This window comes from Pseudorasbora parva, chromosome 8, assembly GCF_024679245.1.
Source record: "Pseudorasbora parva isolate DD20220531a chromosome 8, ASM2467924v1, whole genome shotgun sequence".
Taxonomy (NCBI): Eukaryota; Metazoa; Chordata; class Actinopteri; order Cypriniformes; family Gobionidae; genus Pseudorasbora; species Pseudorasbora parva.
In genome coordinates, this window is record NC_090179.1 from 14,241,677 (window position 1) to 14,258,173 (window position 16,497).

Genomic DNA, 16,497 nt, shown 5'->3' on the forward strand with positions numbered 1-16,497 from the left:
CAAGGATTCGTTCTCTCTAAATCCCTCTTTTCTGAGAGCTGAATCTGCTGTGGTTGGTCGACCGCTTCCAGCCTCTGCTGGAAACCAAACGGCCATTACAATATTTGAGTTTCAGCTCCAGGTCATCCTCAGCACTTGATACACAGCGATACGAACAGTTATTTATATTAAAGCGTCAGATTTAAAAAAGAGTGTCTGTGACATGTCGACAAGCTACAACTTGTGTTCGAGGGTGAGTCAAAATAGACTTTGCTTACATGCAGTCATTGAAGACAATAAGTGAGCATAATGCAAATTTGTTGCAAAACTTTGTAGGTTTTGAGCAGGAAGTAATACGTAAATTACTAACAACTTGTTTCCGCCAGTTTAGTATCAGGTATTTTTTATTTATTTTTACATTTGCTGACCTTTTCACATTCACAAACTGCTAAGTTACACACTACATGAAAGGTAACATCTAAAAAAGCATAATAGGGCATTTTAAGTTCTACTCAGACAGGACTAGCTTTTATTTGGGAGGTCTGTTGTTCCTCACACAGCCTACAGAACAAATTGCCTAGAGTTTTTCGGCTAACTAATTATGGATCATTATGGATTCAGACCTTTTTTTCACTTCACATTTCACAGAAACGTTTAGATGAAATCACAGACATCCTTTTGTTAATATTTGTAAATCATCAAATCAAATTCTGTTCGAAGACTGCTACCTAATGGTTTTAACGTGTGCTCACACTTTCAGCAACATTCAAAGCTAGGGTAGGGGATGTTTTTCTTTCCATTGCTGCTCTGTATAACGGTGTGTTATTTGTTTTACTCACAGGTCCAGTTTGACCGTTATTTGGCCTCACCTGATACACTTGTGATGCCGCAACTCAACTTCCTGCTCAGCGCCGCAATCAAGTATGAGTCAGCTTGCGTTTATCACACACATTTCTTCTACAGCCATTTGCAAAGAACATTGAAGCATTGCGTTTCAAAACATTGCAATTACACACTTGTAACGGATAAATATTTGCAAATATTCAATCTTTTTTTTCAACATTATAAATGTCTTTTTCAAAATGTTGGAAAAAATCTATTTCAAGTATTTATTAATATTTTTTTAATGAAAAAGAATCCTGAAAAATGTATCATGGTTTTCACAAAAATATTAAACAGCACAATGGTTTTAAACAGTAATAATAATAAATGTTTCTTGAGCATCAAATCATCATATCATAGAATGATTTCTGAAGGACGTGTGACACTGAAGACTGGAGTAATGATGCTAAAAATTCAGCTTTTTATCACTGGGATGAATTATTAATATTAATATCGACTGGAAAAGTTATTTGAAATTGTAATTATGTTTTAAAGTATTTCTGATCAAATAAATGCAGCCTGTGAGCATAAGAGATAATATAAATCAAAAATATGTAAACATTTTATCAACCCCAAATTTTGAACGGTGCTTTTAAAAGGGGTGGTTTTTTTCTAGACTTGGTTGTGTATATGGGGCGCAGTATAACATGTCTTAATACATCTCTTTTTTGCCGTATTTTTCTTATATTTGATGGCCAATTGTACTTTCCTGTATTTTTATTGGCTGAAGTGCCAAGCACAGGTTGCCGTAAACGCCATGCCCCTTACCATTATGGGCAGAAGTCACATCTGCGGAGATTAGCAAGGGTTTAGGATCAAGGTTATTTTCGTAAACGAAAACTGAAACTAAGACTAAAACTATTGGTCAAAAAACATTTTCGTAAACTGAAATAAAATTAAAAATTCTGAATAAATAAAAAACTAAAACTAAACGAAATTAACTACTCTTACTAAAAAACTAACTGAAATAAAATAATAATTAGCAAAAATAAATATTCGTTTTCGTTATTAATAAGCTCTCTTTAATGTGGTGGAAAATCTGATTGTGGCGGTTGAGGGAGTGTCTGTATATTGCGCTACTGCGGGTGAAGTGATCTGAGGAAATTAACCGCTGCCCTGACGGATGCGTGCAGACAGTCAACACATCGCTAGTCCTAAACGGGAGTTCACAAAGAATCAATGCGTCGGTGGCAGTGAAATGGGAAATAACACAAGTTAATAAGATGCACGTTGAACTTCTTTTAACTTAAGCTCACTGTTTTAGAACGCCGTTTCTTACGCGACGAGAGACGCAGGCGCAAAAGTCAGCAACTATAGTAAGTAGCAAGTACTAGCCTACTGTGCGTTTGAGATTTCATGTTTGCATAATATTGACAGGCTCAAAGGTGTTATCATAATCATTTACTACTAATATTATTATTATCCGTGTGGAGACATTTCCCCACAAAGTAGGGAATACCAGGACACATACAAACACACGTTTGTTTCACTATATAAGTGAGGACATTGCATGGACTTCCATTGATTTTATATCAGGTTAATGATATTTTCTATCCCCTAACCCAATCCCTATCCCTAAACCTACCCATCCCAAGAACGTGCAAAACGTACTCGGTTACTTTCGTAACCTCGGTTCCCTGAGAGAGAGGAACGAGTATTACGTATGGGAAAAACTCCTTTTCTCGAGAATGTGAAGCAAAATTTTATTAATAAAGGTATCTATGTAAAGCGCAGTGAGCTGCACGGCCATAGCCCAGCGCGAGTAGCGCTCTGATTGGCCGGGCCGCGGCAACTGCAGGAACCTATGGTGAGGCGGCTGAGAGGAACGAACCAATGGGGGGTGTTCCAGAAGCCCGCCGAAAAAGGTGCTTATATTTGCATACAGGAGGCTATATAAGACCCTAATTCGCCATAGGTGTCAGGTTTTAAGATCGACTGAAGCGATACCTGAGAAGCATAAACACGGCACGGCACGTAATACTAGTTCCTCTCTCTCAGGGAACCGAGGTTACGAAAGTAACCGAGTACGTTCCCTTTCGAGAGAGGTTCCTCGTATTACGTATGGGAACACAATGTAAAGCGCCGTGTGTGCTGACTGACCCAGTATACCCAAAGCACATGTTAATAAACCCCCGATAGACCGACAGAGGCGGCTTATAAGGGGAATGAAGAACCGGAAGAGTCGGTTCGTTTGAACAGCTGATCGGACATAGTCGGATCTTATGATGAATGAATAAGTGCTTGAGGGCTAATGTGTACAGGCCAAAACATAAGGCAATCTGTTTGTCAGGGTCTAGAAAGAGCCTAGATGGAGAGAAGCCCTGCTTGTAGAGCTGGAACCTCCAACTTGTAGAATCTGATAAAAGTGGACGGAGAGGCCCAGCCTGCCGCCGCACAGATATCTTCCAAAGAAATGCCACACGACCAAGCCCAAGATGAGGCCATGCCTCTAGAGGAGTGGGCTTGAATGCCCGTAGGACAGGTTAGGTCCTAGACCTATATGCTAGTGGGACTGCATCCACTATCCAGTGTGAGAGTCCGTTTCATGACAGCACAAACTTTAGTGCGGCCACCGAAGCAATGAAGAGCTGATCCGACTGCCTGAAGGGGGCGGAGCGCTCTAGATACAATCTCAATGCTCTGACTGGGCAGAATAGGTTTGCGTCTTATTCTCTCGGAGACGCGGGTTAAGCAGTGAAAAGACCTGCATACTGAAGGGGTTGATAGCACTTTCAGCATAAAACCATGCCTCGGTTTGAGCACAACCTTGAAGTTGCTGGACCCAAACTCAAGACAGGAAGGGCTCACGGAGAGTGCAGGTAAGCCACCCACTCGCTTAACCGAGGCCACAGCCAGCAGAAAAACGGTTTTGAGTGATATGTGCTTCAAGCTCGTGTTCTGAAGTGGTTAGGAGGGGGAACCCTTCACGGCCTCCAAAACCATGGCGAGGTCCCAAATAGGGACCGAGGTAGGGGCAAGGCGGGCTGAATCTCCTGGCCCCTTTAAGAAAACACACAATAAGATCACTTTTCCCTAGTGAATGTGCCGCGATCGGAGCGTGGCTAGCTGCTATGGCGGAGACACACACCCCGAGTATGGAGGGGGGACGACCCGCGTCCATTAGCTCTTGGAGAAAGCGAGCAGTTCCGCCAGTTCGCATGAGTGTGCGTCGATGTTTCGCGTAGCACACTGGTTAGAAAACCACTGACCACTTCAAAGCAGAGCTGCCAGATAGCAGGGGCTCTAGCTTCCGAAATAGTGTTCATAACTTGTCAGAGGTTCCCGGATACCGTTGATGGGCCATACGTGGAGGGCCCACAGCTCGGGATAGGGATGCCAGATTTTCCCTTTCGTTGGCGGAATAGGCCATGGGGCTGTGTCTGACAGCTGAAACAGTTTGGAGAACCATGTGCGGTTCTTCCAAAGTGGGGCTATTAAAAAGCACAGGCTTGCAGCTGGATCGCGATCGGAGGGAGCATACAGAGGGAGTCTGGGCCAACATGGGCCAGGGCATCCCTGCGTTTGCAGAAAAAATATTGGGCAGCGTGTGCTGTGTGAGCTGAATCGTTTGCGGGTAAAGGGACCATCCCCCTGGGGACATGGGTCCTCTGGATAACATGTCCGGACCCTGATTCAGAATACCTGGCACGTAAGCCGCCCTTAGGGAGCTCAGATTGTGCTCTGCCCATAAAAGGAGATGCTTAGCCATGCAGTGAAGAGAGTCTGATCTCGGCTGCCCTAGCGATTTTATGTACGCTATCAAGACGTGGTGGTTCTTATGCCGTAAGACGCTCGTTGAGTCTTGAGTCTATGACAATGACTGTACTGATAAGCCTGCCCCTTGAAGGCGAATCTCAAGAATGGCCTGTAGAGGGGGTTATCGTAACGTGAAGTATGCGTTTTTCAGATCTATTGAGAAAACCCAATCCCCGGGGCGAATGTGCGCGAGGATTTGTTTCACCGTCAGCACCTTGAAACGAGCGTGTCATAAGTGCTTTGTTCAGATGCCTGGAAAATGGGCCTGAGACCGCCATCAATTTTCGGCATGAGGAATTAGCGACAGTAAAAACCTGACTCGCTAGCGTCGGGTGTACTGTTTCCGCCGCTCTCTCCTTTAACAGTCTCAATGCCTCAGCGAGAAGCACGTGACTGACACTGTTTCTTACTGAGGGCTCGACCATGGCTTGAATCGCGGGGTCTGCGAGCAAAACTGTAGCGAGAACCTCGTTTTATATGTTCAACACCCAATATTATATACCAGGAATGGCCTGCCAGGCCTGGGCTCGTGAAGCCAGGGGTTGAATTAGATTCGGGGGCTGGCCGCTTAGTAATAGGGGCCTGTTAGCCGGGTTGCTTGTGCTGTAACACTGCTTGTAACACTGTGGGGATAGTGTTAGTTTTGGCGGTGCAGGCTTTGCAGTGGGCGCGCGCCTCACATTTATATTGTGTGTGCGAGAGTGAACTTTGTGAAAAGTGCTTGGGTGCAGGAGTGCAGACTGTAAAGTGGGCACATTTCCTACATAGAAAGCTCTTTTGTGTGTAGTGTAAACAATGTGTAGTGGCGCACAACCTACGTAGAATACCCACGGTGCAAACCAGTGAGCAAATCCACAGGGGTAAACGCACACAGCATTAGTGTGCAGGCGAGCGTGTTTAACACAGGCTAGTTGACTGCATTATTTAATCTCCAGTCACTTAACTTAAGGGAACTGGGAGAATGTAAGGAAGTGCGGGTGGTATGTGAGCCATTCCACAATGCCGTTATGTTCTAGTCTAGACTGAAAGCGCGCATGCAGACAAGCGTGTTTGACCACAGGCTAGTTGACTGCAATAAGGCTAGTTGACTTTATATGGTGTAATCCGGCCGAGGCGGGATTTATTTGTGATTTGTGATTTTGTGCAACGCGCTGTGGAAGGGGCGCGCGCGCGCTATCATGACAAGGCAGCCATTACAACTTCCTTGGCAGTAAGCGAGCGCTGCAGCGACATTGTTCTTGACATACCCAACAGCCCGAGCTCGCTCGTCTAACTTACTCTAGTATTCTCTGTCCGCAGCGCTTCAGCACGACGGCAGTAGAATGAGCACGGCGAGAGCTTCGGCTCGAGTTAGTTTATTCACTCTAGTATTCTCTGTCCGCAGCGATAGAGCGACAGAACGAGAGAATTGGAAGCGTGAGGAAAAACTCTGTCCGTGGCGCTTCTAGCACGGCGAGAGCTTCGGCTCGAGTTTGTTTATTCACTCTAGTATTCTCTGTCCGCGGCGACAGCGCGACTGAACGAGAGAATTGGAACCGTGAGGAAAAACTCTGTCCGTGGCGCTTCTAGCACGGCGAGAGCTTCGGCTCGAGTAAGTTTATTCACTCTAGTATTCTCTGTCCGCGGCGATAGGGCGACAGAACGAGAGAATTGGAACCGTGAGGAAAAACTCTGTCCGCGGCGCTTCTAGCACGGCGAGAGCTTCGGCTCGAGTTTGTTTATTCACTCTAGTATTCTCTGTCCGCGGCGATATCGCGACTGAACTAGAGAAGAGGAAGAGTGAGGAAAAGCTCCGTCTGTCCGCGGCGCGTCCTCAGCGCGACGGTATAGTGACGAGAGCTTCGGCTCGAGTTCGCCTATTCACTCTAGTATTCTCTGTCCGCGGCTGTAGCGCGACGGAACGAGAGGAGAGTGAGAACAACTCTGTGGCAGCGGCGGAAGAAGAGCCGCGGCGGCGGCAGAGTGAAGAGAGCTTCGGCTTGAGTGTGCTCATGTCCTCTAACATTCTCTCTTTCCGCGGCGCTATTCAGCGCGACGGGACGAGAGCAGAGGGAGAGTGAGAAGAGCTCCGTCTTTCCGCGGCGCTTAACGACGCGGCGGAACGAGAGAGTCCTCGAATAGAACAAGCCTGTAAGCTCTAGAAGTGGCGTTGCAGCGGCAACACACACACAAACACATACAACACTCAACATAGACACAGTTTAAAGGATATATAACGCCGGATGGCGTAGCTGGAACGGCAGAGAAGGCGGAGGGAGTCCGTCGTCCTCAGCTGCAGGTTCCGCTGGTGCCTTTTCAACGGCGGTGCTTCTTCCGGAGATCAGCGAAGATATCGCTGAAGGAGATAAAATCTGACACCAATGGCGAATTAGGGTCTTATATAGCCTCCTGTATGCAAATATAAGCACCTTTTTCGGCGGGCTTCTGGAACGCCCCCCATTGGTTCGTTCCTCTCAGCCGCCTCACCATAGGTTCCTGCAGTTGCCGCGGCCCGGCCAATCAGAGCGCTCCTTGCGCTGGGCTATGGCCGTGCAGCTCACTGCGCTTTACATAGATACCTTTATTAATAAAATTTTGCTTCACATTCTCGAGAAAAGGAGTTTTTCCCATACGTAATACGAGGAACCTCTCTCGAAAGGGAACAGATTTAAATAAAAACATGTTTTGGCCGATTTATAAGCCTTTTTAACTAGTGAGGGCCAGTCAAATGTCCTTACTAGTCAGTTATCATAATATTTTACTAGATAAGTGAGGACATTGGTCCCCTTTACAATTATAGCAAAACAAACACACACACACACACACACACACACACACCCACACACACACACAGAGAGAGAGAGAGAGCACAACAGTGTGTGTTGGCTGTATTCAGATGACTTTAGCTGTGGTCTTACACTGCTAGCCTACATTGTACTACTGAAGAAATTAAAATAAGCTTTTAATTGTTTAACAATATTTCATCTTTGTTATGAATGAGTTTGTCTGGAATTTATAATTTTTACTTTTATATTTTACGTTGCATTTATTTGGTTCTTTAAGATAGGCCAATACTCAGAGGATCTATGTCAAAAATATCAAATATAATTTTTTAATATCAAAATATAATTTATTTCATTTTTAATCTCCAGATCGTTGTTTGTATTGGTCATAGTTTGACTCAAGCTTTTTTGCTCAAAGGTGAAGACCCAACTTTATGCATGTTTTGTAAGACCGTCCTGGGTTTAAACAATAATGCTCGTTTATCAAGTGATTTCACTTAAGGATGTTTAGTAAGATTAAACTCTAATCTGTGCAAACATTAAACTTTGCTGAAATTAAAAACCTTGATTTGGTCTCTACACTTCATTATGGTAACTCTGCTAAACTATAATTACTAAAACTAAAACTGAAACTAAATAAATAAAAACTAAATAGAAATGTATTTGCAAAATAAAAACTAAACTAAAACTAGCAAAACCATTTGTAAAACTAACTAAAACTAAACTGAAATTTGTAGCAAAATTGAAATAAAATAAAAACTAATTTCAAAAAGCAAAACTATGATAACCTTGTTTATGATGTCACCAACCCGGGAAGAAGCTCATTGTAGTCCAAACCGGACGTTTTTGTAGGCAATAAACTGCCATAACTTAACAAGACAATATCTCCGTTTGCAGTGAACTTTCAGCGCTGTAACTTTGCAGATACTGTTTATGCTCAAGCGGCAACATTACCCACTAACTAAAGTTAAAAAAAAGTCAAATCGCATGCAACCACCCCTTTAAGTTATCACATTTCAAATTGTATAAATGAACATTGGTTAATGTACAAGTAAAATAACAATAAACAATAGTATTTTAAACACATTTTACACAATACTCTCTTAAAATCCTCAATGTTTAAACAAAAAGGATGTGCATTATTCACTGGCATTTTCACTCCGTTTCTTATTGTAACTGAGCACTATTTAAGTTCTTGTCACAATTTTTGTCTCACACATTTATTTTCTAGCTCAAGTTTAGCTACACTATTCTTATAACTCAATCACATCTGACCTCAACAAATAAGGTTTTGGCCCATAAAATGTATCGGGCCGTCGAGGGATTATTGAAGCGGTCGTTTCTTCCTTACAGTTGGTGCTTTTAGCATCTGCGCATCAGTGCGACGTTGCTATTTGAGCGGTAGAGAGGCGCACACATTGAGTCACATTGTTACTGGGAAATGTAACAGGCTTGAGGAGCACTCACTGTCCCTCAGGTTAATGTTCTCTATTAATGGAGATGGACTCGTGCACGGGCTTGGCACAGCTAATTAGCTCCTGGTCCATTTCTCTCTCTCCTTCCCTCTGTCTCTCCCACACATAAACACACCGCACGTGACTCAACTCTGGGTGAGATACAAAGACGAGCTAAATGGAGATGGATCCATACACACACACATAGATTTAGTTCTGTTCACTTCACGTTAAAGTGATAAGTTCAGCCAAATCTGAAAGCGTTGCCATTATTTAATTAACCTTAATGAAATCCTGCCTGTTCAAACCTTAATGACTTTCTTTCCTTAATGAGGGGGACGTTTTTGCTCAAAATCGTGAAATCCACCCAAGATTTCCTTCTAGATCTATCTATCTAATCTATCTATCTATCTATCTATCTATCTATCTATCTATCTATCTATCTATCTATCTATCTATCTATCTATCTATCTATCTATCTATCTATCTATCTATCTGTCTGTCTGTCTGTCTGTCTGTCTGTCTGTCTGTCTGTCTGTCTGTCTGTCTGTCTGTCTGTCTGTCTGTCTTTCTTCAAATTTAAACAATCTTTATTGGCATGACATGTACAGTATTGCCAAAGCATTGTCCATTACATAAGAAATAATTAATAAAATCAATAAGTAAACAAATACATGAATACATTTTTATAAAAAAGAGAAGGTGGTTTATCATTCATTTATGATGCTTTTGCATCCTTTTTGAAGCTTGCAGCCCCTTTTGTTATAATGTTATGCAAAAGAGCAGCCTTTTTTTCATAAAATGAAAAGGTGCATGGGTTTGTTCAACATGGGGGTGAGTAAATGACAATTTTTTTAAAATTATTTTTGGTTGCATTATGCCTTATAGCCCAAGCCTTATATAAATATCAAGTCTAATCTGTCTTGATATTTATATATGAGATGAAGGTGTACATGCATATAAATTGCTCAGTTACATTTGAGAGTGCAGTGTGTATGTACATATGTGTAGCTGTACTGGTAGAAGTGCATCTGTAGAGGGCAGTGTTAGTCCTGAACTGAACCCAGATCAGTGGCTTGTGTAGCTCTACTGTCTTTGCTCACTCGACCAGCCATATTCTGACCAGTTTATGTTGTTTTCAATTAGAGCAGATTCATGTGAGATGTGTTTCCAAGAACCTAGATCAACAGAAGTACCCTCAAAACCAAAACAGCACCAAGTTATGGCTACCAAAGTGTTCTTAGAGTCATCTATAGTGTTGTTTTGATTCACTTGGTTTGTTCAGTCACAAAATGTAAAATGTGGCTGTCAGATTAACCTTGACTGGTTTATTTACCAATCATATATTGTAAATAGTTTTTAATTGCTACTCATTTAATAACTATTACTAATCTATCCATCCATCCATCCATCCATCCATCCATCCATCCTAAATTACTAAAAGTATTGGGACACGCCTCCAAATCATTGAATTCAGGTGTTCCAATCACTTTCATGGCCACAGGTGTATAACATCAAGAACCTCGGCATGCAGACGCTTCCACAAGCATTAGTGAAAGAATGGGTCGCTCTCAGGAGCTCAGTGAATTCAAGTGTGGTACCGTGATAGGTTGACACCTGTGCAATAAATCCATTCATGACATGTCCTCATGACTAAATATTCCACGGTCAACTGTTAGTGGTATTATAACAAAGTGAAAGCAATTGGCAACAGCAACAACCTAGCCACGAAGTGGTAGGCCATGTAAAATCACAGAGCGGGGTCAGCACATGCTGAGGTGCACAGAGTCAATAGCTTCAGACCTCCAAACTTCATGTGGCCTTCAGATCAGCTCAAGAACAGGGCGTAGAGCTTCATGGAATGGGTTTCCATTGCCGAGCAGCTCATCCAAGCCTTACATCACCAAGTGCAATGCAAAGCGTCGGATGCAGTGGTGTAAAGTACGCCGCCACTGGACTCTAGAGCAGTGCGGATGTGTTCTCTCACGCTATTGGAGTGACCAATCACGCTTCTCTGTCTGACAATCTGATGGATGAGTCAGTTTTTGGTGGAGGTGGAATTATGGTGTGGGGTTGTTTTTCAGTGTTTGGTCTTGTCCCTTTAGTTCCAGTGAAAGGAACCCTTAATGCTTCAGCATACCAAGACCTTTTGGACATTTTCATGCTCACAATTTTATGGGAACAGTTTGCGGATGGCCCCTTCCTGTTCCAACATGACTGCACACCAGTGCACAAGTCCATAAAGACATGGATGAGTGAGTTTAGTGTGGAGGAACTTGACTGACCTCAACCCGATAGAACACCTTTGGGATAAAATAGATCGGAGACTGCAAGACAGGCCTTCTCGTCCAATATCAGTGCCTGACCTCACAAATGCGCTTCTAGAAGAATGGTCATAATGTCCCGTAAATTAAAAAGCCTTCCCAGAAGAGTTGAAGCTGTTATAGCTGTAAAGGGTGGGCCAACTCCATATTAAACCCTACGGATTAAAAATGGGATGTCAATAAAGTTTATGTGCATGTTAAGGCAGCCATCCCAAAACTGTTGGCAATATTATCTCTCTATCTCTCTATCTCTATCTCTATCTCTATCTCTATCTCTATCTCTATCTCTATCTCTATCTCTATCTCTATCTCTATCTCTCTCTCTCTCTCTCTCTCTCTCTCTCTCTCTCTCTGTGTGTGTTTGTCTGTCTGTCTACTTAAACTGTATAGGAAAAAAAATGTTTACAATAATCATATTAAATTCACTTTGTTTGTTCATATTATTTAATCACAATTTCAATGTGGTGACGTGTACTGTGATGTATAATTTAACCATTGTTTAATGTGTTAACTTAAATTGAAGTACATTCTGAATTTAGCATATATTCAGATATTAATATTCTCTCTCTCTCAGGGAGCAGATCTTCAAACAGTCCACAGAGCTGGTGTGTCGTGCGTATGGAGAGGTGTATAAAGCTGTGACCAACCCTACAAATGCCTATAAAGACGCTGAGTCTGTCCTCCACAGATCTCCACAGCAGGTAGAAACCCTGCTGTCCTGAAATGTGCCACACACACTACGAATTGTAACAAGCAAGGCTGTGATGCCCAACACACTCAGTTTTCTGGGACTGGCCACAAGACCATGTTCATGTACTCGTCAGGTGATGGGATGGGTTTCTCACTGCGTAGTAATAATGTGAAACAAAGACACTCCAATGACAGCGTACATACAGAAACATATCTGTGTGGATTTCTCACATGCTGCTCTGTGGACGCTGCTGTTTGCCAGAGGAGAGGAGAGGACAGCTCACACTGAGAAAAAAATATTTATTTTTCCTCCCCACGTGAACGGAGATCCCCACAAGCAGGCCTGAGGAAGCAAACTACAGAGCATCCCATTGCTACAGACATATTCACATGCACTCAAATAAACGTACAGTCATTGCATTACGTACACAGGGGCTTTTTCTTTCTCTGCCACAGAAGCCTGATGTGACTCAGCGTCGGTCTGTAATCACAAACAGTTCTGTTCTCTTTAAATCATATTTTTCATAAACTGCATTAAAATACACTCAAATGTTCAAATGCGTGTGTTCGTTTTTTATCTGTCTGTCTGTCTGTCTGTCTGTCTGTCTATCTCTGATATATCTGTCTGTCTGTCTGTCTATCTATCTCTGATATATCTGTCTGTCTATCTGTCTGTCTGTCTGTCTGTCTGTCTGTCTGTCTGTCTATCTATCTCTGATATATCTGTCTGTCTATCTGTCTGTCTGTCTGTCTGTCTGTCTGTCTATCTATCTCTGATATATCTGTCTGTCTATCTGTCTGTCTCTGTCTGTCTGTCTGTCTATCTATCTATCTGTCTGTCTCTATCTATCTGTCTGTCTGTCTGTCTCTATCTATCTGTCTGTCTGTCTGTTTATCTATATCTGATATATCTGTCTGCCTGTCTGTCTGTCTGTCTGTTTATCTATATCTGATATATCTGTCTGTCTGTCTGTCTATCTATATCTGATATATCTGTCTGTCTATCTATATCTGATATATCTATGTCTGTCTGTCTGTCTCTATCTATCTGTCTGTCTGTATATCTATCTTTCTGTCTGTCTGTATAATTCTTTGTATCTATCTATCTATCTATCTATCTATCTATCTATCTATCTATCTATCTATCTATCTATCTATCTATCTACCTATCTACCTATCTACCTATCTACCTATCTACCTATCTACCTATCTATCTATCTATCTATCTATCTATCTATCTATCTATATCTGATATGTCTGTCTGTCTATCTATCTGTCTATCTATATCTGATATATATATGTCTGTCTGTCTGTCTCTGTCTGTCCATTCGTCTGTCTGTCTATATCTGTCTGTCTGTCTGTCTCTATCTGTCTGTCTGTATATCTATCTTTCTGTCTGTCTGTATAATTCTTTGTATCTATCTGTCTGTCTGTCTATATGTCTCTCCATTCGCCGATCTATCTATCTATCTATCTGTCTGTCTGTCTGTCTGTCTGTCTGTCTGTCTGTCTGTCTGTCTGTCTGTCTGTCTATCTATCTATCTATCTATCTATCTATCTATCTATCTATCTATCTATCTATCTATCTATCTATCTATCTATCTATCTATCTATCTATCTGTCTGTCTGTCTGTCTGTCTGTCTATTTGTTTGTCTTTCTGTCTGTCTGTATCCATATGACTGTCTGTTTCTATCTGTCTGTCCATCATGTCTCTTTTAAATCATATTTGTTTTTTAAAAAACATTAAAATACACTCAAAAGTTCACAGGCTTGTGTGTCCCACAGTTTTTCCTTCTCAGCCTCTTCTGAAAGAGGTAGTTAAATGAAATTTTGCGGCCACCCAGTGGAGAACTCGGCCAATGGGGAGAAAGTCGAAGGCATTCTCACAGACAATGGTGCTTTCATGTGAGCGACCCAATGGCCAGTCACGCCATCCTTTAATTGCTGACAAAACGCCTGCCAGTGCTCGTTCATCAACTAAATTTAGCAAAACGCTGAAAAACAGCGGAGAAAATAAAAGCAGTATTACTCAAGACTATTAATAGAAGTTTGTACTAGTTCTGAAATGGAAGCGGATGGCGTAGTACAGCCTCGCAGAAGCGCAGGATGACTGATAAAGAGCGTTAGGGTGTGAGGAGACTACAGTGAACTCAGTGTGTGAGAGGCGCTGGGGGCCACATGGCCTCTCATCTCGGGGAATATTTTGTGTGTGTCACATGGCCGCATTAAAGGGACTCTCCCCGCGGTGCCCGTAGCCAAGACGCCCCTCACATGCCTCGCATTCAGCTGGAGGCTTTCAGCGAGTGAAAAGCTAAGTCAAGTGAAGTACAAGTGTGACACTGTGGTGTGGTTTACTGTGAAATGGGTTATGAATATAGGCAACTATTTTTAACTCCGATCACATCTGTGGGAGGCGCAGAAACCCATTTTGGTTATCACACAGCATCTAAACCTGCAACACTCCAGGTGAAATGAAAACATTTGTGTGCAGTCCAGTAGAGCATTTGCTACAAGAACTGTTTAAACATTTAGGGTAACTAAAGTATGAATACTGTGTCAAAGTATTGTAGCAAAAAAAAAATAGCATTTAAAAGTGCACTGTAGTATTTTTGCAGTACAAGCTCCAGCTGCCTTGCTCAGCTCCTCAACACTCGGTCCTGCTCTGCTTCATAATACACTAACATTAATAATCACAACATGATTTCTGTCCGATTCCTATTCCAATTCTTTCCCACCGGCTGTAAGGTGAAGACCACGTCCCAAGATTCTGAGCTCAAACCGTCAGCGTCATCAAACTACGTCTTTGATTTGAATAGGCGCCATCTAGTGGACGGAAAAGTTACATAGTGCTAGCCTAGAAATCTAGACGCACCCTAGCGGCAGCAAATCTAATCTGCCGCGAGTGTCGTCTAGCAGCTCTCAATACCCTTATGAGCTGTAAAAAAACAAACTCTGGTCAGGTCAATCACATTGGCCCTCATTTATCAATCTTGCGTAGAAATGGGTGTATATGTTGGCGTAAGATTATGCTTACACTCCTCTCACCGCCTGATTTATGAAGCTGTGCCCATCTCTTCAATCCAGGTGTACGCAATACCTGCCCTTGATAAATGCTGCGGCTGAAAACGATCGTCATTATAATAACACGCCCCTATATATTCAAGTCTCCGCCTCCCCCACGCCCTCATTTTACGCCATGGACACACGGAAGACGGCAAAGAAGCAAAACTTCTCCGACGTGGAGATCGGGCGAGCACAATCATCTCACTAGTCAGGGCACTGATTAGGACATAAGTCAATGGGCTGACTCCCTGATCAGTGCTCTGACTTCTGAACTAGTGAGATGATTGAGACGCGCCCATCGAGATCACCAGGGAAGTGGAAAAAAGCGAAATTGTTTTATTTGGGAGTTTAAAGAGTGGGAATAAAGGCACCCACAAAAACAAAATGTGGACCTAAATTAAGAGTACTGTTAATAGTGTGGGGGTTGAGAACCGCACTCCAGCAGTTTAAATCGCTGTTCGGGTGAGAAATTATCACAATGCATTATTTTACAGAACATGTTTTGAAACAATTAGCATTTCATTTCGTATCACGGCACATGTATGCTATTGGGGTGTACAATAGTGATGATGATGTGATGTGATGAGTACCATTCATTCACATTAATATTTGCGTGACAATTTGTAAGATTCGTATTATTATTATGATTTTTATTATTAATTACGCTTATAGTTTTTTGGAAAGGAATGTTGTTATTATTTATTTTATTATTATTTAAAAGAAGAAGAATGTGACTTTTTTTATTATTTTGTCAGTCTGAATTATTTTCAGTCCCAGTCCGTGTGCAGCTGCCGGGCCTAACCCTGAACCGTCAGGTAAAGCGCACAGGCTCGCAACTGGAGGAATACATATGCCTAGAAAAGTAATAAACAGAATCTTTCAATGTGCTTTGGCATAGTCACACAAATTAAACATTGAAGTCCATTGCACAAAAATAAACACTGAAGTTTATAATTACGTGTTGTTGTTGTAATAGCATTATTATATTATTATTATTATTATTATTATATTATTAATAACAATGTTGTTGTTGTTGTTGTTGTTTTACAGTGGGTCATAATATAGCATATATTTGTCAGTGTGTTTTGTGGTGTTAGGAATAGTTGTTCTGCGCGTTTTCACACAAACTCAAAACGTGCGTACACCACTTCCTGAGCTCGCGTAGTATTTGAGCGTGCCGTACGCCAACGTCCATATTGATAAATCTCAAAGTCACCGTGGGTTTGGGTGTACGCAAGTTGTATGCTGGAAATTTGATGTACGCACTTTTGATAAATGAGGGCCATTGCGTATAGAGTCAGTGGGCGGGGCTTAACATAATGATGGCAGAGTTGCATTTGCGCGCTTCTAGTAAACACAGAAACTGGCGAACGGCGGCGGTCTTTCGAATCAGCTTTGACCGCGACTCTGGAAGACTTGGAGTTAAGCTTTTCTCTGAGAAAAGAACAAAGAACGGCACTGAAGTCATTCTTAAAAAGGGAAGATGTGTTCGGAGTTTTGCCGAACTGATACGGCGAATGTTTAATCTGTCTACTAGCTCTGTTTCACCTTCGTTGCTCTGGTTGGTGTAGCGCTATCCTATCGCA

At 42.2% G+C, this 16,497-nt stretch overlaps 1 protein-coding gene across 1 annotated transcript in view; it reads left to right on the forward strand.

Moving 5' to 3' along the window:
* The window catches only part of cog6 (component of oligomeric golgi complex 6), an 85,133-nt gene extending 72,728 nt beyond the window's left edge, over positions 1 to 12,405 (forward strand). The window contains exons 19-20 of the mRNA XM_067450157.1: positions 821 to 900; positions 11,732 to 12,405. Of these exons, the coding sequence (XP_067306258.1) occupies positions 821 to 900; positions 11,732 to 11,879 (228 nt within the window). The 3' untranslated portion in view covers positions 11,880 to 12,405. The remainder of the gene's footprint in view (positions 1 to 820; positions 901 to 11,731) is intronic.
* Positions 12,406 to 16,497: the final 4,092 nt, after the last annotated feature.